Source organism: Oreochromis niloticus, linkage group LG15, assembly GCF_001858045.2.
Source record: "Oreochromis niloticus isolate F11D_XX linkage group LG15, O_niloticus_UMD_NMBU, whole genome shotgun sequence".
Taxonomy (NCBI): Eukaryota; Metazoa; Chordata; class Actinopteri; order Cichliformes; family Cichlidae; genus Oreochromis; species Oreochromis niloticus.
This window is the reverse complement of record NC_031980.2, coordinates 35,122,476-35,147,150: the sequence shown is the minus strand read 5'-3', so window position 1 is coordinate 35,147,150 and position 24,675 is coordinate 35,122,476. Positions and strand designations below refer to the sequence as shown.

Below are 24,675 nucleotides of genomic sequence, written 5' to 3'. Positions count from 1 at the left end.
CAAATATAAGTGAGGAGGAGTTCAGCCTTTTCATCCTGGAAGACCAGAAAAAAATTCTCTAACACAGAAAATGCAGAAAGCCTCTTTTTGAAGAAGTTTGAACTTGTTGGTGACACTCCTTCAACTCAAGAGTTTCAGATAGATTTGATACCAAAAGATAAAATCTGTTTACACACTAATGACATTGTAAATAAGCTCATGTGACAAGTGACATACCGCTCCTAGTATCTCACACAGAGCGAAGAAACTGCTGACATCGGTGGATGTTGTCATTTTCTCCACAGGCCATATGTCACTTATTTCAAAGACTGGAGACAGACACTCCAGCAGGGCAGGTTGGTTTGGTGCAGAGCAGTTCACCATGTAAGCACTGCAAAGAGCTGATGAGGCAACAAAATTATGAATCTGAGTGTAATTACGTTGTAATGTTTGGCTTGCAATGGGATTTGACTAAAATGAATTCAGTACTTGTCAATTCAATTGTCTCTCTCCAGATTTAATGCTCATACTTTTACTGTATTTAACATCATTGATTAGCTACTGAACACACTGTTGTTAAAGTGGAAACTCAAATACTTTCATTGTGCTTAACAACACATACCTGGCATGAAGATCAAAATCATGGTTGGCTTGAGTGACGGAAGAAGCTCCTGTAATCACAATCAGGAAGATTTATCAATAAAAAATGGTAATAACATTTTGGATTCAAGTAACAGATATGCACTATTATTAGTATTTAACTTCAGCAGTAACACTTGTGACAATGTAACAAGAAAAAATTCCTTACCATAATGTTGCGAGTGAAAGTGTTGTATTCCAGCTGTTTTTTGAATGGAAACTGTTTTATTTGGTATACTACAGAATAATCATCTCCTTAAATAATTGCCACATTTAAAATTGTTTTGTTGACAGCTGTATTAGTCAGCAGCAGCAGAGCAAAGGTGTGTCTGCTGGTTATCTGGGAAACTTACTCTTGCAAGACTAAAGTGGCGAAGATATACATATAGTCACTAAACAAAGCGTGATGTGGACAAACCTTGGGCAAATGCTGTGGAGCAGAAGGCAGGACAGCTGCTTTGCTTGTAGGTGTTTTCATACAAAGCACAGATAAACCACAGGTAATGTAAGGTACCTCAGTGTGTGACTCGAAAATGCCGAGGACTGACCACAGTAGCATCAGTGTCACACATGCCCATCACAGGCAAATGAGAGAAACCTGTGACAAGCAGACGTTAGTCTGCCAAACAAGCTTTTATTATTTTATGTAACGTGTTTTTTAAAATAAATTTAAATTCACCCATTCTGTGAGAACAAAGAGATAATCTGAGATGATGATGATGATAATGATAATACTACTATTACTACTACTACTAATAAAAAAAACAAAATTCCTCATGTCATCTTGGCTATACTTGCTTTGATTGTATTCACTTTCTGTGTTTCTGCATCACTAATGTGCCAAATTTGCTGTTGAATTTCAAATTTAATTTTCTTTTCTCCTTTATGAGTTATGCATCAAGATTCTTTGTATCAGGTCGGATTTTTAGTCCACATGTGGAAGTTTTCGATATGTGATCATAATGCACCAAAACAAGATTCCCAGCCTAAGCGTTACTTTGTTTGTTTATCAGTGAGCAGAAAAGTGTTAACAGACCAAATTATATTCTAGGAATTAATTTAACTATAACACTGTTATACCTATACTGCAATAGCATGGCTACAAGCTATAAAACATAATATTAAGCCTATTACTTTTCCATATACATTTAATGACCGTCTTCCTAACTGTGATGGAGAACGTGCAACATTTTAAATAAAAGACATATCGGGATCATGTCGGCATATCAGATTCTTATATTTGTTGCAATATCTGTTTTTCTTTGATTGATGATAATTTGATTTCTCACTCCACAAAAGTAAAAGCCACCAACAATTCACTGTGCTCCCGAGTATTTAGTTTTTAGTTTAGCTTCAGAGCTACTGAATGGACAGATGTGTAAAATTTCACATAGTTCTCTGCTTGGATGATATGATACCTCATAGACATCCAGTATTTCAATGAAATTTTCAACAATTTTTACACTCACATTTACAGATGTTGTCTAGCATCATAGGTATTTATTCATAATCGAACCGCATGATAAATACTTTTTAAAATCTAGATCGGCATGAACTATATGATCTATAGATGCTACATCAGTGCATAAAGAAGTGACCTGTCCTGAAGCATTATATCAATATCACCTTTTGTCATTTAATTTAACACCCAAAACTGAAACTCCTAATATTTGTAAAAATATAAAAAATACTGGTGAAAGTGTTTAGAGTTTGCTTGAATGCAGTCTTAAGACTATACTCACAGTTCACCATACTTGCTTTGTGTTAAACAAAAACTACAGTGCTGAAACTGGAAGTTTTAAATGTCAAATGGAAAGCAGAAGATGGTGCTGTGATTGGCATAATGTCTCAAAGCAAAATTCCCTGTTTGAACGTCATTGCTCTGGGACTTGTCTGTGTGAAGTGTTTATGTTGTGTGGCTCGATAGGTTTGGTGCTCTGGCTTCCTCCCACAGTCTAAAGAGGGTTAAATGTATGATTTAAGTGCTGCTGCTTGTAGTCTAAAGTACTTAGAAGGAAACCATTATACTATATAATACTATATATATATATGATCTACACAGGGATATGATTGTGCGTTTTGAAATGAATGTCACTCACAAATTGAATTCAATTTTACAGATGTTTTATTTTGTATACAGTGGGTTCCTCCATTTTAAAATTGTACAGTACAACACAGAAGGGTAAAGATGAATGGTTATAAATGCAGCAGAGCTAATTTAAAGTCCAGTATAAAACAATAATACAAAATACAGTATAACTATACTATACATACTGCATAAATGTTCTCTAAGACAATAGTTTTTCACACCATCTACAAAAATGACATATTCTATAACATATTGGTCAAAATGCACTAACATTCAAGCCACTAGCATAAATGGAGACCTTTAAAACACAGAGCAGTTGTCTACTTATTGTACAAGTTCACCCAGATAATGATGATGGTGATAAAGCTGACTGAGATGAAGAGAATGTAGAGGCCAAACAGCAGACGGTCTATGATGAAACCCACCTGCATCCAGTCCTCTGAGCTTTGGCTGTCCTTTAGCTCCTGATCAACCTTCAGGCGAATGGCCTGGAGGTCCTTACCCAGTTTCTTGAGCTCATACACAGCCAGGTCCTCCGCTGATTGCCCCTTTGGCTCGTGAGGCCCCACATAAGTTTCAATAGTTGCCACAGCAGTCCTGGTCTTAAGGTCTATTTCTAAGCAAAGTCAAGAAGAAATATTCCTAGTCACCTAATTTTGTAACCTTACATTTCTAAACTCGCTACATGTTTAATCACTATAAACCACATACCTGAAACTCTTGGCTTCTTATTCATTCGTGGCATACAAACAATAACACCCAGAAATTGCAGAACAAGGACTCGCATCCAGTGAGGGACAGGAGAGAAGTCAGCAGACCCACACAGCAGGTTGGTGATGAGGATTGTTTCCAGCAGACTGGCCACCATCAGAGCCAGGCAGAGAGAAAAGAACACGTCTACAGAGAGACGAAGGAACCCAGAAACAATACAAGTTTACCATGTCACACTCTAAGCCACTAATCTATATATTTTTATCTTAAAAGCTGTTCTTTAAATGCATATGTAAATATAATTTAAAAAGTGAACGGTGTTTACAAATTTGGACATAATAGTACACATTTTACTGTTCCACACATGTTATGTATGCGTATATATAACAAGTATATAAGTATACAATGCTAATACTGCATTACAGTATGTATGTGAGTACAGATTTTCAATTTGACTCTATCAAGATCGAGGTCTCATATGGGATGCAAGTGTTCCCTTAATTTTCTTTAATCAGTACCTTTGATATTATAGGTTTTCTTTAATATAGGATAAATTATTGATTAAAAAACATAACTGCAAACAGTCAAAGGAGTTTGCAAAGAAAAGCGTCTGGACTTCTTTGAGTTGCTTGAAGACGTTTCGCCTCTCATCCGAGAAGCTTCTTCAGTTCTAAGGTCAAATGGCCGAGAGTCCCAGATTTAAACCCAGTGGGAGTATCCCCCCAAGGAGGGACAAAGGACCCCCTGGTGATCCTCTAATCACATGCGCCAAGGTGTGAAAGCGGGTGTGGGACCTAATCAGCCAGGGTTTCGGGTGAGCTCATTGAAGAAGCTTCTCGGATGAGAGGTGAAACGTCTTCAAGCAACTCAAAGAAGTCCAGACGCTTTTCTTTGCAAACTCCTTTGACTACGATGACCTGGATGACTGAGAACCTTCACAGACATAACTGCAAACAGTTTCAAGAAATCACTGTAGGCATTTTGTTGAGTGTCACTGACTTATGAGGGGTATGGTGTTTCCGGTGACCGGCAGCAGGTCATTCATGATGAGGAGGAAGACGGTGTAGCCGAGGATGAGGGTCATCTTGAAGGCGGACCTGTCCACGCTCTGTGGTGGCAGCAGGAAGCTGAAGAGGTCGACTGTGATGAGAAAGCAGCTGGGTAGGAGGAGGTTGACCACATACATAGTGGGCCGGCGCCTCAATCTGATCTGTACAATAAGGGAAAACTTGGTCAGCTTTGTGCTGTGAAATCTTCTTATCGTGACCAAGTGGATCATGTATCTGCACAAATCGGGATTTTAGCTGTGTTGGATTTACAAAACAGGCATTATGGACACATTAATACAAGATATGTGAACAAGCCCAAGTATCTGCTCCTTTCTGCCTAATTACATCAGCACTGCAATCCACCTACATGATATTCAAGCTCATCATAATAAAAATTCTCATTCTCTCCATCATGATTGACTTTATAGGCGGTGATTTCCAGCAGCTCCCATTCACCCATGGTGGCCATCACACTCTTGGAGATCTGTGTTATTAGTTCCGCAGATCTTCCAAGAAAAATCTTTATATCAGATGCTGTACAGAGAGAAAAAAAAAGAGGATAATACTGAGCTAAAGTTGAGCTCACTAATTGTCCACATGTAATGTATATGTTTAAAATATTTTCTGACCATAGTGCAAGTAGGAGTTGAAGGTAAATGTGCAGTTTTGTATGTCGAAGGGAAAGGTGTAGATATCGAGGTTACAGGAACTAACAACTCTGACAGGTAGAGCACGATTCACTAGACCATTACTATACAGGTACAGATAGGGAACAGGCGGTGCCTTGTTTTCCTCCATACTGTAAGAACAATTAGAAAAATGATGGCGTGAATAACAAAAATGGCACCTATTTGAACATTTGCTAAGGATTACAGTGTCTAGTAGTTAGAAAATTATGGACCTATGAAAACAATAGCAATTTCACAGTTACATATAATAAAAATTGCTGAGAGATGACCAAACATTAACAAAGACAAATACAAAATGTATTTATTATTAGGAAAATATAAGGAAAAGACTTGTTTTGGTTCCATAGATTATAATATGTGTATGGTTTGAGATGCACAGGCTTGGTAATATATCACTTACAATTCATTGATTACAATATCAGGAATCCAAAATTGGCTTGAGGGAAGAGACATCACGTCTGTACCACACTGAACTGGGTCCCAGCTGATAAATTCATTCATCCACGACTAAAAGAACAAAACTCATGACAATGGACAGATCACGCATGCTACACGTAATCATGATGGTAAAAAAAAAAAAAGATTATTCCTGTATCACAGATGAACAAATGTAGCGGCATCATTGCAGTACTCACACACTGTAGCCAAATGTAAGTGGTCAAGAGTTGTGCCTTTTCATCCTGAAAGACAAGCCAGTATATGCCAAGGGATTAAAAAATATTGGTGTTGCTATGGAAAGAGAATCATTTGAGCAATGTGGATGTGGTTTATCCATTTCTCTTAGTATTTTGCCTTTACTTAAAGAGTTTTAGAGTGCAGTCTGTATACACACTCGTTACATTTTATGCGGTGTTTATGTTCTGACTGGTGAACATACCACCCCTAGAATCCCATACAGAGTGAAGAAAGTAGTGACATCGGTGCATGTTGACATGTTCCTCACAGGCCGTATGTCATTCAAGTTAAAGACCGGAGACAGAGCCTCCAGCAGGGCAGGCTGGGTTGGCTGAGAGCAGTTAATCGTGTAATTACTGCAAAGAGCTGATGAGACAATGAAATTATATTGAGTGTAATTATGTTGTAGTGTTTGCCTTGCAATGTGATTTTCACAAAAAAAAAAAATCAACATTTATCTCGTACTTTGCAGAAATCATTTGGAATTTAATGATTTTTGTATAGATTTCAATTTCCAATTTATTACTCAGTGCAAGATAATTTCACTAATCCTGAAGTTCTTTTACTCTTTTACACAAACATTGTTCAGGAGACACCAAAAATGTTCTTCTAGATCTATTCTTTTTGAAACTGATGCTGACCTGTTGTTGAAAATGAAACTCAAAGAGTCATACAAAATTCTTACCTGGCATGAAGATACTGAGGGAAATAATCAGGGTAGACTTGATTGATGACAGGAGACCCTTGAATAAAAGCAAGTACAATCAAAAGGTCTGATGGATAAATAATGAAATGTTTAAATAAAGTAACATAGGATGTATTATTAGTGGTGCCTATTGAACCTAAGGAATAACATAACATAAACACTATGTAGGTATACCTTACCATGTTGAAAGCAAAATTGTTGTATTCCAGCTGTTTTTCTAATGGAAACTGTTCTTTGGTATACTAGTGAATAACCATCTTCTCAAAAAATTGATACATTCAAAATTTTTGCTGTCAGCCCTATTATTCAGCAGCTACAGTCCTAAAGTGTGTCTGCTACTTATCTGGGAAACTAACTCTCGCAAGACTAAAGTCAGCCTTCATGGCCAAGATATACATAATGTCACTAAACAAAACGTGATGTGGACAAACCCATGGAAAAGTTGTGGAGCAGGCAAAACTAAAGGCAGGGCAACTGCTTTGCCTGTAGGTGTTTTCAGACAAAGTGCAGATAAACCACAGTTAATGTTCTGGACCTCAGTGTGTGACTCGAAAAATGGTGAGGACTGACCACAGCAACGTCAGTGCCACGCCTGCTGATCACAGGCAAATGAAGAGGGGATGCTGTGTGACAAACAGGTTGACTTTGGTTTCATGCAAAACCTCCTGTCAGCTAACCTTTTCCTTTTTTCAACAATTGTGCAAAGACGAGTGGGCCAAAATTCCTCCACAGTGACGTAAAAACTCATCAGCAGTTACCACAGATGCTTGACTGCCAAAGGATGGCATAACCAGTTATAAGGTTAAGGGGGCTTTTACTGATGTTTGGATATCTTTTTTTAAAATCATGAAAAACAGCAAGTTATAATTTAAAGGCACATTTTTATTTATTCTTTGTATTATCTTTTTCTACACTACAAACACTTCATAAAGGCAGTTTAATTACATTTGCAGGATCAGTAAACATGATGCACTAAAGTCTCCTGCACTGACAAATTTGAACCCCCCCCCCCAAAAAAAACCCCAAAACAACAACAACAGAGAAATAAAGTAAAATACATTTCCATAAGATTTTTATTTTTTGTATTTTTGTAAGAAAACAATATCGTCTGAGACAACAGCATCTGTTCACCCCCCCTTTTTTACAATTAAAAAAGTAACATGTAATGTACTTATTAATCTTTATGAACATGATCATGTTTGTTCTTAAAATACCAATAAAATAATATCTTTGCATCTTTTTGCTTGAAGAATGTTGTTTTTTTCTCTTTGAAAAAATTACCCAGGCTTATTGTAAAACAATGTATTATATTTACCAAAATTCATGGTATGTACCATGTTTCATGTGTAAGCTGTGTGTGTGGCTCTAAATCAAAATTAAAAAAGAAGATGTTGCCCTCTCTTGAACAATAATGTAATGCATATATTTTTAAAAAAATATGTATTATTTATTTACAAAATCAGAAAATAAGATTTTAAATGTGAAAAGTGACTCCTGTAGACCTTTATGTCACATTTAAATCTTGACCTATTTAATTTATTTGTAACAGTAAATGTATAAGAGCTGTTGTGCTAAGGAACATTTTCAACAAACACAGCAATATATTAGCTAAAACTGTCTGCTACCAAGCACAAAAGGATAAATACAAAAATGTGCATCTGCTTATTACATAAAGAAGAAATACACTAAAACAGAATTAAAGAAGGCAAAGTTATGATCGAACAGAAACAAGCTGACTTTAAAAGCAGCTCATTTTGTACACACGCCCTTGATGCACCCCTCACAATGTGTGGGCTCATGGGGACTATCGACGTCAAAGCTTCTGAAATACCGCTTCTGTCCACCAGGGTTTTTATGGTAGCACTTTTGTTTTATTTTCTCCACCAGATTCTCCATGAGGATGTGTACATTGTCAGATTCCACGCGGGGATTCTCCATTGGAGCTTCGGAGCACATCTTGCAGTTCTGGCGTAAGGGTCTCACCTTGACAGTGCCCTGCCCGTTTTTCAGGCGCATGTGGAAGAGCACCTTCACCTTGTTGGAAGGCCATTCTCTTCTGCACATGGAACATTTGAACCTTGGGAATGAAAAAGAGCATGTGTTACTAAGAGAAAGTCTAGAGTGATTATATGATTATTTTTAATACGAGTTTAAACTTGCATCAAATTGTTTTTTAACGAGATGGCACCCACGCAAGGAAGTGAAAGGAAACAAATGATGTCAGCTCCATCTTACATCAGTTCTAGTGTTGCTAGTCTAAAAAATATACTCCCATCATTGAAACTCTGGAATATTCTAGATTTTGATTGCACTGAACATTTAATGAACTAAGCCTCTTTAGCAACTACATTTATTCCCCCATCTTTAATGTTGTAATCTTCATGCACAGTAATTGGCATAATGCAACTATATTTTTATATATTAACCGATACTGAATATACAAACCACACTGACCTTGCACCTGTGTTCCTGATGTACTGCTTCCAGCCCATGGCTAGTTTGTCAGGCTCAATATTTTCATCATACTCTAAATACCAAGAGTCTCCGCGTTTAAGACTCTGTGCTTTAATACGAAAGACACGTATCCATTCAGGTGGCAGCATCTTTTCAGTTAAAGTTGTTGCTGGTAGCTGGAGAAGAAAGGTAACTCTAACAGCTGATGTGTGCAGTAAACAAACAGCTAGTGAGAATGACTCATCCTCCTCAAGCTGCGAACTTTGACTGTGGCTCTGCCAGAAGAGTTTGTGGGGAAAACAAAACTTACAACTGTAAAACACGCTATCTTAAGTTTCATTTACAGTTTTGTACAATCGATACTTGGTGGTGCACCTGAAGACTGAGAGAACTGAAACTGAAAGCGTTTCTTGTTATGCAACACTGACACCTTCTGGTTGCTCTCCATGCTCCTCTTTGCCCAGGTAGACTCAGAAGGTTTTTCTGTATTGCTATACTTTTTTTGCACATAGTGGATGTGGCAATGTGTGACATGGGCAAAAGTTTTTCACTGTGTATAAAAAAGACATTAGTGAACATTAGTGGAAAAAAAGAGCTGATAAAAAAACATTACTGAACACGTGATTCTTATCATCATATTTATAACTCAACTCAGCCCTACACCTACCTGCACTCTACTGATTTTGTTTTTCTTTTTGTAGCTTCTCCCTGATAGCAGGTAGCTCTGCATATACACTCTCAGAAATAGGGGTACCAAAGTGTACCAAAAAGGGTACAAATGCTTGTCGCTGGGGGTGTTCCTTTTTGAAGGACATTTCTGTACCCTTTAGGCGTGGTACATTTTTGTACCTTATGAAGTTGTACCATCTGAAGTACAATCATGTACTTTCCTAAGACATAAATGTACCTTCAAACTATAGTACAGAAATGTTCCCTTGAAAAGGGTACAATAGGGTACCTATGAGGGTACCCCCCCAGCGACAACCTATTTCGTACCTAAAGAGACAAAAATGTACCCCCAATAGTCCAAAATATTTGGTTATTTAACCATTTATTTTCGATAATAGAATCACATCAAAGCATTTAAACAACCACAGGAATACATCCTTGATTACATTCGTATATTGCCATAGGACATGTCAAGAAAAATACATTCATTTAAAAAAAGTAAACAATCACATAAAGACATTAAACACCTGAACACAATGTTTTTGACGGATCACAGAGATGGCATGTATTTAAAAAACTGTCCACACAAATGTTTTGCTCTACTTCAACAAGCCAGAATATATATATGTCATATATATAGACAAAGTGGAAAATGTGCTTGCAACGTCACACAGAATACCTCAAGGACACAAACAGCCTATCATCAACTAAATAGGTGTCTAGAGCTTGAAAGTCTAATTCATTTCCTGGATTGAACAGGATCCAGTCATTGTCAACTGCCACTTGGTAAGCATGGAAATGACATTCATAAGTGCAAGGAAGTAACAGTTTCCCACACAATACCCAACAAGTATCAACATTCAAAATATACTTGATTTTAAAGAATATAGGTATGGCTTCAGTGTGTACATGGCCAACTACAAAAACATCCTCAAGTTCATATTTGACACTGCTGACAGATATAGCAGACACACGCTGAAGCACTTTATCCTGAAAATGCACATCTGTAAAACTTTTGTTCATTTCCAGAGCATTCTGTAAGTCTGTGGATTAACAGCAGTGTTTCCCCTACATTAGCTTAGCTGTGATGCTGAACCGCAGCTGAATTCAGCTCCATGCCAACAAAACACCGAGAATGAAACTTGTGGCCAAAGGCTATGCATTGCATCATGCATTTACCTCTCCAAGGATGATGAAATCTTCTATCTTCTCCTTGAAGATGGATGGCAAGAGGAGAAGTGCCCCCTTGAAGTCAATTCCTAGGTCATACAGATGCAAATGCACTTCATTAGATTTTGATAGCATGCAAATTCCCATTAACATGCTCTTGACATGGCACTATGGTACATCAATTATCTTTGGAAGAGAGCGCAAATGAATTGTCACAAAATTTACTATTTGTATGAGGTCAAATTAGTACCTGTAATGTCTTCAGCCAGTGCATTCTCTCTTGCCTCCATGTAGACCTTCTTCAGTGGCAAATCCTTGGTCATTTGAAGAACATTTTGAAGAACAGCAGTGAAGTTCTCGCTAAAGCGGCAACAGATGTTGTCTTGGCAGGGATGCATTAAATCAACCTCATCACACAACTGGAAATGAAAAGAGCAGAATAGACAAAAGAATGACATTTTACATTGAGGATTTAAACTTTTGACATGTTTAAAGACACAGACTGGAGATAAATGTAAAGTGCTTTAACCCTTGAACAAAAATTCTAAAGATAATAAACAGATTGATTAATCAGTTAGTACAGAAAATAATAATCAGATTTACAGACAAAAAAATCATTAGCTGTTTGCCCAATCATCTTAACAATTCTTACCCCTGCAGATGTCCCCAGGAATGGATATCTCTTTAATAGGTCCACAGTACACATTCCTTCAGCTACCTCTTGACGTCTCCATGCAAAGGTTTTTGTCATGCGGTCTTTCACCAGTGCTGTGTCAGGATGTAGCGTCCTGTGCTGATCATTTAGCACCTTGATATGAGCATCAACGGAGGCTGCATCTTCCCCCACAAAGCACGAATCCTTTGTCAAAGCAGATATCAGTATTATCATAAGTAAAATCTGATAAGTTAATGTTACTCGAAATGCAGTAATTTGTACACCAAATGCTTTGAAAAAAATGCAAAAATGTTGAATAGGAATTGCAAGTTGAGCTGACTTTTGTTAAATCAACTGTGAAGTTCCTTTTTCTATGTTAATGTTATCTGTTAACATGTTTCTTTCAATTAATGTTTACTTTTAGCTTTACAGTGAACATAATAAGACTACATATGTTACCTTAGCTCTTAGAGGCTGAGGGTGTGAGGATTTACGAGAGAGGGCTTCAGTCTCTTCAGACAGGAGCTGCTGGATTCCTCTGTGGTCCGATGTTTCTGCGTGCGTCCAAACTTTTCTTTAACCCGGTTCACTTCTTCGTTGCTGATTAGGGGAGCCCGTTCTGCTTTGAACTTTCTCTTGAGTTGGCTGTGCCAGGTGTCCTAGTTGTTTCAAATGTATATAAGTAGTTAATTATGCTTACTTTATATTAATATAATCTATAAAAGAAACAAAAAAGGAGAGGTACTCACATAACCATTTCCGTGTACATCTCTTAAGAAAGGATACTTCACAATCAGGGCTTTGATGACCTGGATGTAGTCTGAGTGGGTTGGGTACCTGTTTCAAACATAAGAAAAACAACACACAGTACACTGATTACTCTTATCCTTTTCTGGGGGCTTTTCTGTTCTTCAATTCTTCTACTCATATTGTTATTACCGTAAATAGTATGTTATAGACCAATGTCAAATCAATGTAGCTAAAGTTGATTTTAATTTTTTAAAAATGGGCGCGGACAAACAGCCACACCTCTCCCAAACTTCATTAATTAATTGACTGCAGTCCTGAATTATTAATTTACTCTTGAGCAAATTCGAAAATGAACACTTTGGATATCATAGTCCAGACAAGGTCTGGAGACACAGGATGTATGGTTTTACCACTATTGCCAGTTCATTGGAACCGTGTGTCACGCCAGACTCGAACGCTGGTCTCCAGATTGGGAGGCAGATGGGCTAACCATTTGTTCTCTGCCTCTCGTACAACAGCAATATTAATATTAAGAAATTAATGTAATTATTCAGAAAGGAACCCTTACATTGTGTACTGTGACAGCATTTCATAAAGAGTCCCAATTATTTTGTTTCGGTACTTCTGTTCTTTCTGGACTGGTTCTTTGAGATCCAAGCGACTCTGGACATCTTGTGGGAATTTTGGAATGGAAATAACTGCAGGCAAGAAGGTATAGAACTGCAATACAGTAGGAAAACAGCATTAACTAGCCATTTTGCAAGCACTTAAATGCATATGCAAATTTAGACATTTATCACAACCTACCTCTGGTTTGCTTGGGACACTGGACCTTCAACTGTACCTTCAATGTTGTACATCGTTATCTGAAATATAAAGTACAGTATGAAATAAAAATAAAACCATTTTCAAATTTCTTTTGGGGGGGGGGAAATCCTTGCGCCGATTGCCTGTTGGCTGTAGGCATTATTCATTGCAACCAAAACAATAACCCGAGTTGTGGATAGAATAGAATCCTAGGCTATCTTGTCTGTTTTTGCTGCCCACAATTTGCCTCCTTGATTTTGGTTTATTTGAAATTATAAATCGATCCCTGATCGAGCAGCTAGCTGGCATCACAGGTGTTTGCAGACAGTGTCCCTGCGCAGAGCTTACAGCTCTCATATTCGAAAATCCCACTAAGTAGGTGGAATGGTACAAATGTGTACCTTCCATTGTTTAAAATCCCTTTGAGCGGGAAACAAGTTAGATGCGATAAATTTTGCTTAGAAAACGATTTTGTTAATAACTATATTTACATACTAGCACGTTTTGAGAAATTATTGATTTTTCTACATTGTTGTACACGGTTAGTCACTATTTATTGATAAAACACTCGAATACGGCGGGCAGACAGACGTTGAACATTCCACCAACAGTCTAAATAGTCCACATTTGTATCTTTCTTTGTTTAAAACTTAGCTAACTGCTAGCTTTCACCCATGTTAAATCTAGCTCTTCGGACTTTTGCTAACTCTACTGTAAAATTACACGTTGTAATTTTTATAAAAACACAAATCACACCCGACTTACCTCTAAACCTTTGCGCCTCGTCGTCTGACACATCAATGCCTTCTTCCATCAACTTTTTAAGGAGCTCCTCCATCAATAACCCCTGAGAGTCATTTTCTGTGTCAACGCTAGTCAGCGCGGAGGCGGAGCACTCATCGCTGCTGGCTTTTCAGCCTTTGGGATTAATGCGCGTTGCGAACTTGACACATGAAAATACAACATTGTGGTATTAATGCGCAGTTGTTTAGAAACCGTTATGCTGTCTTGGCGAACTATATTTGTAACTTACAAAATGTAGTCACCGTAACATAAAAATCTGCTTGACATTTTAACTTCCAAAGAACCTCGGTTTAACTTGATGTTGCAAATTCCATAAAAACCTCACAATTAATGAACAATTCTAGGATGTAGTAAAAGCGAAAAAGTAAATGGCCAAACATAACTGTAAAATGATTTCACGTTTTTGAAGGCTACAACCAAGATTTAAAACATTAAAAATTATAACTGGAACTTAATAAAATGGAAATGGACCAGTTTTTTTTTAACATCATTTGGTTGTGCCTGCATGTCATTGTGTGTGTGTTTTTTTTAATATAATTTAACATAACTTACACAAAGGTAGGTTACAGATATTCTTTGCATCATAGGATAATTTACGTACAGAGGAGAGGACCAACAGATTTGATTATAACATGTAGCTTTTATGAGCACACTCACATCTCATATGAATTTTACAATTAACCAGGCCCATCCAGATTTTCCCATGCTGACCCATTACCATATTCTGCCACTGTCACTGCAGTACAGGTCAAAATGGTACAGATTTGTACTTTATTTCAAACTGAACCTTTAAAGGGGCATTTCTGGACTTTTAAAGACCAGTATTGTACTTTTAAGGGAACATTTACAAAAAATGTACCTATAGGTACAAAAATGTTCTTCTCTCGTACCTCTATTTCTGAGAGTGTATGTGTGTGTGTGCGCATGTTCAAACAGTGAATCATTTACTTGTTCAGCAAATGTGTGAAACTCTACACTATGGAGCCAATAATTATAATAATGTATAATAAGAATATATAACATTCATTTATTTATTTGCTTTTTCTGGTAAAATAAGAGCAAAAATGATGTTAATTTTACATGTTCACCACTTTATTTATTTATTTATTTTGCCAGAGTGAGAATATTTCACTCAAAGTAGTGAATGACAACAAATGTGTGCATAAAGGTTAGGAGCATAAATACAGTCTGAATTTCCACCCAGGAAGAAGTGTGGAGGGCAACATAAACCAGCAGGTTCCAGTGTTGCATACTAGAAAAAATTTCAGTTTAATTTCACTTACAGTCTTCTGATTCATCATCTAATATTCTGATGTTCATTGTGTAAACTGAAACTTAAGGAAGCCTGCTTTGCACTGGTAGCTTTCGGTTTCTTCTCAGCTGGTACAGCCTTATCTAAACTTCGCAGCTTGAGGAGTCATTCTCACGAGTTCCGTGTTTACGGTACAGATCAGCTGTTGGGGGTTTCTTTCTTCCTCAGCCACTTTAATTCAAAAGATGTTGTCACCAGAATGGACACAAATCTTTCAGATTAAAGCAACAGATCTTAAGCAAGGAGACTCTTGGGAATTACAATATGATGAAAATATTGAGCCTAATAAGCCAAACATGGACTGGAAGGAGTACATCAGGAACACAAGTGCAAGGTCAGTATGCTGGACAGCTGTTAATTGCTGCAGCTGGTTTGCATGTAGTATTTGCATGAGTATTAATATTTACACTATTGTATATTTGTGTTACGTTAATATGTCTTACATTACGTTAATTAATGTGCATGATTACAGTACAACATCGATACATTTTAGTTATTAAGGAATATTTGTTCATTCCTTGTTTGGTGCAATTCCAGAGTTTGAGTGATGGAAAATAATTGGAAGTGGTATAAATACAATTTTACCTAAAAATACAGATTTTAGTCTACCAATACTTGCTTGGAAGAGCTATTCTAGCAATTCTAGCTCTATCTGGTATTATGTAAACTGGAATAAGTAACATCAGATGGTTTGTTTTCCTTTTATGTTCTTGTTCTTCACTTTTTAAATGTCATTATTACACTATTAATTAGCCAAATAGCTAATAATTTGGTCTGCTCAGTTACATCTAAAAATATATTTTTCCTCTTTCTTTTTATGACATGTATTGTATTACTGTGGTGGCACATCACTGTAACACTGTAATGAATATACCAAGGTCATATTCACCTATCCATCCACAAGTTGCCACTGAGTATTCTCTAAATAAAACAAAAAAGCTGAGTAAACATAAAAAGCACAAGCTTCTTCTCTTTGAAATTTATTCAACTTTCATAGCTCGATAGTAAATTTTTAACAAATTTAAACATAAACATCATATGAGTCACACATTCATCCATCAGAGGGGACACAGTTAAGCATGAGAAGCTCAGTTATATCTGCTCCCACTGCCCTTTTAAATGCATTTGATTCCACCCAACATCCTACTACTTACAGATGTAATTCTGAGTGCAACACATAGGGCAGCTATCAACTCTTACACAAATCATGAGTTTAGTGCAAGTTTGTGTGGTTAAATGAAAAATTCTGAATTTTTAGAAGTCATTTTGACTTATACTGAAACAGACATGCTCTTTCTCTTTTTTAATTTCAAGTTTCCAATGTTCCATGTGTCGAAGAAAGTGGCCTTCCAATAAGGTGATGGTGGTCTTCCACATGTGTCTGAGAAACGGGCAGGGCACCGTCAAAGTGAGGCCTTTACGTCAGAACTGCAAGAAGTGCACCAACGCTCCAATGGAGAATCCGAAGATTGAATCTGAGAACATAAACACCCTCATGGAGAAACTGGTGGAGAAAATAAAACAAAAGTGCTACCATGAAAACCTCGAGGAAAGCTACCGACCTTTCACACTCTATGAAGTCAAAAGTCCCCATGAGCCTAAACACTGTGAGGGGTGCATGAAAGGAGTGTGTACAAACAAATAAATAGTTTTAAATCTATTTACTATTAATATCAGTATCTGATTCAGGGGTGTTAATTATGCTGTTTGCCTCACATAATGGTAATGTTATGCTCAGTCATGACTTCAAAGCTGAAATGTATACAATTCACAAATTCTGCACAAGCAAAACACGAAGTCCATTTGTGATTAGACATGTGAAAATTTACTGTTTACAAACAAATTGCACATAAGTCAAAATTGTCTACTTTTATCGGTAAATGTAGCAATGTTTACAGGAGTCACTATGACAAAATGACTTGTAAATAAAATAAAAAAATATAGTGGTGATGTTGCAATAAGAATTTGGGAATTTATGATATTGTTTCTTCTGTTGAATGCATTGTTGTTGAGGTGGACAGCAGTTTATTTACTTATTTGTCTTCTGTTTAATGAAGTAAGCTAAATGACATGAAAGATCATATACAAATGTATATTATTATTAGTAAGATTATATATTTTTCTTTGTCCCCTGCTGGTCTGAAGTGTTCTATATAACGAGCAACTGAAATGAAACAAGTGCAACTTTGTGCCTCTTTGCTAACAACCTCTGTGGTTTAAAGTATGAATAAAAATTGCAAAAAGATGCAGATTTTGCACATATAATGACACTATTTAGCTAGCATAAATTTAAAATGAATTAAAACTTTTGAAATCGCTGTTGAAAATGTGTCTGCATCTGTATATTGTCAGAGCTGAAAGTTGTTCTTTAAAGACAAATTTACTCACATCTTATCAGTTTTGGGTCTCTTTCTTCAGGTAAGTTGAGCAATGGGAAGCATGATTTGATCAGGCTGCAGCTAAAAAGGCCTTAAAACCAGCTGCATTCAGAAGTCACACAGATACCATGAGTAGCCCAGTAGCTGAAATTATTACAGATATCAAAAAACGACCTTTTAAGACGGTGTGAATCAAGTATGAGTAAAGGCGGTAACACATCACTAATGGGGACAGAGTATAAATGCATTAGCTGGAAAAAGAAACGATTTCCTAAGTAGCAGAAGGTTTTTGTGTTTAGGTTTACAAGATGATGAAGGAAGGTTTGCAGACAGCTGTCCACATGTTGTAGCTGTTTATGATCACCAGGGGGCAGTGTCAATGACAACCGGCTTGAGGCCTACTACAGCTTCTACTGCTGTTGATCTTTTAGCCAGTCACCGAGAAGAGCGGAGTTAAATCGAAACTGAAATCGAGTGTTAAAAACTGTGAAAAGTGTCCAGTAGCGCCATTATCTGTGATTTTCGTGCTGTTTTTGATAAACTTTAATGTAAACACGGAAGAAAAACTAACCGGATACCTAAGCGGTACTCTTATTTTGAAACAGGAAACAAGGGAAAACGTCGCCATGGTTACGGGTAGCATTTGTCTAGCTTCTTAAAGACTCTCTTCACTTTTATTTGCTCTATACTGTAGCTTGAGTACTCATATATCATGGGGGAGTCCGATACATACCACATACGGCCCAATCATCAGCAGAAGTGAGTTGATTTATGTGGTTAAACGGCTTGTTTCACACAAGTAAAGCAAAATTAATTTAGCCTTTTAGCTAGCTGATTTGCGGTCTACTTTTAGCTGCTCAGTTGTTCCAGCCTTGAATAAATTACATCTAACGTCAAACTTAGTTTAGTAGTATAAATACTGTCATTCATCAATCAAAATAAAGTGGTTACGTGTGCAAACTTGAATCTTTAACCGACGTTTAGTCTGTTACAGTGTTCATGCAGATTTATCTGCAGGAACTTTACCTATCTTTCCTGTACAATGCAGATGCACCAGGGCATTCAAATGTGATTACTTTAGGCATGTAATTACAATATACAGTGCCATAGGTAAATGAGTTTAAAATGAAAAAAAAAACAAACAAAAAACTACTTATAGTCTATTGAATATAGAATCTATTGTTCACATGACGTTTATTAGCATGCATGTTACCATTATTAAGATATTTGTGTATCAGAGGCTCGTTGTGCTCGATGGAAGGTTCATTTGCTGTCGTGTTGTTTTCCTTTAATTCTTCTAGGTTCAGGCCAGCTGTTGTGAAGGAGTGTATTCGTGAAATTGTGAGGGAGCGACTGTCTGGGGTGCAGTACAATCCAGAGGAAGTCCCAGAGCTGACCCGTTCACTGGCAGACTCTGTTAAGGACAAAGTAAAGAGTGAGTGAAGCATTGTCGCTGTCCAAAAGGACAGAACATTCAATTATTTCTGAAAATATTAGCCGCTGCTTAAAATGACCAGTTTAATAATAAAAAGAAATGTGGCAACCATCTGTGTATCTGTTTAAATAACAGTAAACTTGTGTTTCAAGTAGAGGTACCCAGGTGTCATAGGCACTTTTTTTCAAGTAACTGAAAGGTTCCTTCAAACTGTTGTTTTCTGCATTTCCACTGTGGTCCTCAGACCTGTAGAGATGAGGCATTTTAATCTGCTGCATGTACATTTTTTCATGCAGCTACCGCTACACCACAGGCCAATATGTGTCATGATTTTCAGCTTCAGTACTGTGCAGAAGTCTTGACTCACCCCTCATTTCTTTATATTTTTCTTCCTAGGAGCCAGACTTTCTTTTAATTTTTTAAAACTGGTCCTGAGCAACAGTTCTCCAGGCTTTCTGAATGCCATGGCCAACTTATTCTCTTATTTTCAGTCCAGTCCTTTTACCTGACCATTTTCATAACTTTTTGGTTAACTACTTAAGACTGATCTATAAGTCATTCAGGGGATGAACCATTGTTTGTGTCTAGACATAACAGAAAACTTGCCAAAGAACTAATTTTAAATTGTGTCTTTAGGCACTTTGCTAGTAGCCTGTCACAAAAACACATGATTGTTCCCATTACTTTAGTTGAATATAAGTTATACAAGTTACAATACAATAAGTTATTATCTAAAAATCAAGTTTATCTGAGCATAGTGTCCAGTGTGCTAATACAAAATTGGGGAAACTGGACCAGTGGAGGAGAAAAGAAGACGTGGCAGGCCTAAAAAACTGTCTATAGCAGATGAACTGTATCTGAAAGTCATTAAGACCTCATTAGGTAAATAAGATTTTTCCTTAAGAAGTAGGAAAAGTCCTGCAAAGACCTGACACATTACCTGAGAGATGGAGCTGCCCCTTCTGTTGATCCATCTGCTCTTCACTGAAGGTTCATCAGAAATGGTCTCACTGAATGATGGCTGTCAGGAAGCCATTCTTTAAGAAAGGAAAAAGAGAGAAAAGGCTGAAATTACATCAAATTACACAAGATCTGGACTGAAAGTCAACATGTCTTAATGAGTGATAAATCCAAATTTGAAATTTTTGGTTCAAGTCATCAGTATGTATAGAGGAGGTCAGGACAGAGGCACAACAGTGAGTGTGTACACATCTATAAAACATGGTGGAGGCTCTGTCATGGTTGGGGGCTGTATTTTTAGCCAGTGGTGTTGGGGATCTATCTTTTTCTTTCTGCGTTAGCTTTTTGATGCATGTTGACTCTTCCAGGGCTCCAGTACCACAATGACTTTGAATGCAAACATTTCTGGAAGTTTCAGTAGTGGAAATGCACCAATGACAAGACTAAAAGGGTTGTGGATCTTCACAACAAGCTGTTGGAGCAAAAATTCCTGGCCCCACAATATTAATGAATTATTTCCCATTTAAACAAATTTGATTGGTTAAAAATATTGACTAATATTTGTGTTATACAGTATTTTTTTTCTTTTGGATGTACATATAAAATACTCCTATTCTCTTTGTGAACAGATTCAGGATTCGACAAATATAAGCTTGTTGTGCAGGTGGTCATTGGAGAACAGCGAGGGCAGGGAGTCAAGTAAGTGTTCATTTGGTACTGGAAACATTAGTGTATTGCTCTTGACTTTAGAAACTGACTTTGACACAGGCATTAAGGTTAGTGCTCAGGGCTCAGTGTATTTTTTAGACATGTCATATGTGGTACCAGAGAATGGAGAGCGGATCATTCAGGTCATTATCAAAGATCTGCTCTTCATATTTACATGATCAGTATCAGCAAACACCTGATTAAGGTAAAACTGTAGTGATTTAAAGTCACTAAAAATTTGAAGTATCAGTAAAAACAAACACGGTAGGACCGTCCAAAGAAGACACAACCATTATTTTACATTTTTTCAACATAGTTTTTTTTAAGAGTAGTTCAGACTTTAGGATTTTCTTAGCTTGGTCTCTGTTTGTGTTTTTTTCCCCCAGGATGTCTTCCAGGTGTTTTTGGGATGCTGACACAGACAGCTATGCAGAGGATGTTTTCATGAATGTAAGTGCTCTGCTCAGTCACATGTTCATCATTCGAGAGTCCACTTCCTAAAAAAACAGTCTGATTTTCCCTCCACAGGACAGCTTGTTCTGTGTGGTTGCAGTTTTTGGAAGCTATTACTACTAAGAAAGAGAGAAGGGACCACAGGAAAAAAAGACTTACATGAAAATGAGCTGGCCTCAACTAAAGAAGCGACGCACATCTGGTCTTTAAAATGAAAAACCTCAGTGGGATTTCGTGACTTATTTAAGATGAAGGCTTGTTATGGCTTTTATTTCTTACCTCAAAACATTGCCATTGTATAAAAATGATAAATATGCTGTTACTGTTACTGTAAGGTTACTGTTTATAAGGAGTAACATCTGAGCTCTGTGAGTTCTCTGAAAGCTGAAGCATCAAACTGCTTTTAATGTGCAGTTTCCAGCATGTAATAATAAGATCATCTTCTCGATGCACAGAGAAAGGCCAAGCAGGTTTATTCCAAGCCAAAAGCCTTTAAAGTGGCATTGTCTTCATACAGTCTCACAAAAGTCTTTAGTTTGTTTTATGTACTACAGCAAACAAATGAATAAAGGTCAGATTTAATATATTTGGTGACATTTGAATTTTTCACATCTACACCTATTAATATAACTTTATTTACCCCACACTGCTGAAATTCAACTGTCACAACAAAAAGTGAATCAAAGACAAACAAAAGACTATTGTTGGTACAGGAAAAATGTTATTGTGAAAAAACAAAAGATTGTATTGTTATTTCGAGCAGTTGACTTAGCAGAACTGGTCCAGCAGAGGTCAGTATCTGCCTGTAATCGCCAAAATCCAGATGCAGGGATTTTTTCTTTTTTATTAAAGTTATGTGTGTTCGGGTCGGAACCGCCACGAGTCCCGACTTCGTCAAAGGAAAAACAAATTGTTCAGCAGTTTGCGGCGGTACTCCTGGTTCCTGTTTCTGCACAGAACACGAAACAACTTGGAAACAGTTTTAGGTTCTGGTTGGATTTAGCTATAAAAAAAAACTTCATGGTAGAATTTCACCAGCAGTTGCAGTCTAAGATGGTGGAGTTAGTTTAGGAAACCTCGGTATGAATGTCTATCCATGGGAAATGGCAGACAGGAAAGGCCTGCGCTAACTGGTCAGCAGCTTTCAAAATAAGAGCTCAGAGACTGTCTAAGTATGTCCAAGATGAAGTAAAAGAAATCGTGAATTGCCTAGGAAACCCACCTTCTGTAAATATACAAAACATTAACAAATTATTCTTTACTATATATTAACATATGTTCATTAAGTGATGCCGTTTTGAACAGTGATGGCATCAAACTGAGAGCTAATTACACAAGGCTCCGCTGACAAACAGGTCATGAAAGAACAGGAAAAGATTTAATTTGTATGTTTATAAGTTGTATCTTTAAATGTTTAGTTTTATTTACTGATGCAGCAAATTTATGAACCATTTTATGTTATTTAAATAGTGTTAAGCATTTAATGTTCTTGGATTCTGAATGAATGATTCAAGCTTATTTTCAAGTGATCAGTTACGTCTGTTAAAATTCATGGATGTCGACACATTTTTCTGTCTGTTTGTTCAGAGTGTAGTCCTTTGGTTGCTGAATCAAAGTCAGTCTGACTGCGATCTATTCCATCACAGATTCAGACATCATGAGTTTGTTGGCTTATTGCAAACATTACTTCTGTGGTGTTTTCATTATTGTGATTATTTAATGGCACTTTCAGAAGTGAAGTGATCATAGCTTTGTATGCTCTACTATCTTTTCATCCCTTTATGCAACAGACAAATGGACTGTATAAAGCTGCAGAAGTAATATTTTTATGTGGATAGAACAGCACCATAATCAAACCATGCCTGAAAAGCTTCCCTGTACTTTGTGACCATGTCATTACGTATTACCATTTTTTTCTTCGTCAAGCCGATTCCCTCACTTTATAGCTTGAATTTTAAATGAAACTTTAGCTAATTGTTAGCTACTGGGTCATTACCCATGATAATTCTAAATTAAACTCTTTAGCATTTAGTTTAAAAAATATGGCATGTTTAAAGTTTTTTTTTCATCTTGATTACATGGAGGCATCTTCCATACTTGTGCCCAGAAGTCTCCCTGGACTGTGCCCAGAAGCTGTACTGACACCCTGTCTACACTCATAGCCCCCTTGGCTTCTTATTGAAAATAAACTGAATTGCAGGTGTTGCTGTCTGTGTGAATAGCATGTAACATCTTCGTTCAACAAAATCCATAGGTGTTTAATTGGACTGGGATGTGGTTTCATCTGCCCTTTGGATGGAGGCATTGTCAGTTTGGAAGCGAATTCTCACATCAGGATAAACCTGTTCAGTAATTGAATACATTAGTTTGCAGAAAAAGTTTTTATTGATTTGTAGTGACCCTTATATCTAAGGAAAAAAATCAACGCATTAAAATATCCACCACAGCACAACAAAGCCTCGGGAAACACTCAGGACAGGGGTCAAGGGTTAAGATGTTTCCTTTAAGTCTTTTATCTGTCTGTAACTTAACATTTTAGGGACTATAATATACCAGTTTATACTAACATATACAAGATATGGGACTGTAGTGCAATAAAAGGTTAGTAAACTCCAGGCGATTGCATTACACAGTTCAGCCTTGCTTTTGCAGTAGAGAAACCGGCATTTAACAGAAATGGGTTTTATGTCACGATCCTGGGTCTTATGACCCAGTGTTTTGAGTTTTAGTTCATTTTGATGTTTATAGTATGTTTAAGCGCATTAGGTCTCCTATGTTCATTTGCTTATTAGTTCCCCCTTGTGTTTTCAACCCCTGTGAAGTCTCCCTTGCCCTTCATGTGTTTCATGTCTGTGAGTCTTATGTTGTCAAGTTCATGTTGTCATGTCTGCGTCTCATTGTTTCCTGTTTTATTTTGAAGGGGTCCTGTGTTCCTATGTTCAATGTTTTTAGTTTTACGCTCCTCTTGTAACGTCGTTATGTTCATGTGTGTCAGCTGTTCCCCCATGTGTTTCCATTTTCCTTCGTTATCCTCCTGTGTATTTAGTCCGTGTGTCTTCAGTCATTCCTTGTGAGGTCGTCTGCTCATCCACGTCACAACTTCAGGTATCCATGTCAGTTCACCATGTTTAAGGTTTTTTCATTTTTAGTTCACCCAGTTTAGGTTATTGTTTAGTTTCACCTATGCCCTTTGTTTGTGCCTTGTTTCCTAGCCTCAATAAACGGCTTGTTTTTTGTTAAATCCGCGTCACGTTCAGTTTTTGGTCTGCGTTTGAGTCCTCTCTTGCAAACACATACAGTCTACCTCAGCCAGACTGTGACATTTTATGCTTGTTATAGGTATATGGTACACTGGTTATTAAAACGTGGCACAAATGATACAAAACATTCTAAACTAACTAATTAGTTTATTTTAAAAATGAACTATAGTTTACAAAAAAAAGATCTACTAATTTAATGGCAATGATAAAAGTGCCATAATGGCATTTAAAACAATAATAAACAAAACCATAAAGTCCATACGTTATACAACACTATACAAAATACCTTAGTTTTAGTTAAATTCGTGGCTTTTGGTACTTAT

At 37.0% G+C, this 24,675-nt stretch overlaps 5 protein-coding genes across 7 annotated transcripts; 2 read left to right on the top strand and 3 right to left on the bottom strand.

The window, feature by feature from the left end:
• Positions 1-2,763: 2,763 nt before the first annotated feature.
• On the bottom strand, positions 2,764-7,314 carry LOC100698064 (5-hydroxytryptamine receptor 3A-like). Its single transcript, XM_013273672.3, has 10 exons — positions 6,717-7,314; positions 6,517-6,574; positions 6,034-6,197; positions 5,792-5,836; positions 5,557-5,663; positions 5,097-5,266; positions 4,835-5,001; positions 4,418-4,628; positions 3,419-3,604; positions 2,764-3,323 (listed from the first exon to the last, which is right to left on the bottom strand). Exons 1-10 carry the CDS (start codon positions 6,717-6,719, stop codon positions 3,028-3,030), a joined length of 1,407 nt encoding a protein of 468 aa, XP_013129126.3. The 5' UTR covers positions 6,720-7,314; the 3' UTR covers positions 2,764-3,027.
• A 278-nt stretch (positions 7,315-7,592) lies between these two features.
• Positions 7,593-9,267, bottom strand: LOC100710944 (receptor-transporting protein 2). Its single transcript, XM_003449000.5, has 2 exons — positions 8,992-9,267; positions 7,593-8,614 (listed from the first exon to the last, which is right to left on the bottom strand). Exons 1-2 carry the CDS (start codon positions 9,138-9,140, stop codon positions 8,287-8,289), a joined length of 477 nt encoding a protein of 158 aa, XP_003449048.1. The 5' UTR covers positions 9,141-9,267; the 3' UTR covers positions 7,593-8,286.
• A 749-nt stretch (positions 9,268-10,016) lies between these two features.
• LOC109194887 (uncharacterized) lies at positions 10,017-14,238 on the bottom strand. Of its 2 annotated transcripts, none has more exons than XM_019346209.2 (8): positions 13,808-14,238; positions 13,043-13,101; positions 12,804-12,955; positions 12,235-12,322; positions 11,980-12,144; positions 11,483-11,689; positions 11,081-11,249; positions 10,017-10,919 (listed from the first exon to the last, which is right to left on the bottom strand). In XM_019346209.2, exons 3-8 carry the CDS (start codon positions 12,821-12,823, stop codon positions 10,828-10,830), a joined length of 741 nt encoding a protein of 246 aa, XP_019201754.1. In that variant the 5' UTR covers positions 12,824-12,955; positions 13,043-13,101; positions 13,808-14,238; the 3' UTR covers positions 10,017-10,827. The 2 variants fall into 2 exon arrangements, with proteins under 2 accessions (XP_019201754.1, XP_019201755.1); XM_019346210.2 differs by having other exon boundaries at positions 12,804-12,933.
• A 1,018-nt stretch (positions 14,239-15,256) lies between these two features.
• LOC100698331 (receptor-transporting protein 3) lies at positions 15,257-17,476 on the top strand. Of its 2 annotated transcripts, none has more exons than XM_025899053.1 (2): positions 15,257-15,492; positions 16,497-17,476. In XM_025899053.1, exons 1-2 carry the CDS (start codon positions 15,344-15,346, stop codon positions 16,801-16,803), a joined length of 456 nt encoding a protein of 151 aa, XP_025754838.1. In that variant the 5' UTR covers positions 15,257-15,343; the 3' UTR covers positions 16,804-17,476. The 2 variants fall into 2 exon arrangements, with proteins under 2 accessions (XP_025754838.1, XP_003449088.1); XM_003449040.4 differs by having other exon boundaries at positions 15,259-15,492; positions 16,473-17,476.
• Positions 17,477-17,934: 458 nt separating this feature from the next.
• On the top strand, positions 17,935-24,333 carry dynlt2b (dynein light chain Tctex-type 2B). The gene is made up of 5 exons (XM_003449001.5): positions 17,935-18,295; positions 18,838-18,971; positions 20,561-20,630; positions 21,026-21,089; positions 21,168-24,333. The coding sequence occupies exons 1-5, from the start codon at positions 18,249-18,251 to the stop codon at positions 21,213-21,215; spliced, it is 363 nt and encodes a 120-aa protein (XP_003449049.1). The 5' UTR covers positions 17,935-18,248; the 3' UTR covers positions 21,216-24,333.
• Positions 24,334-24,675: the final 342 nt, after the last annotated feature.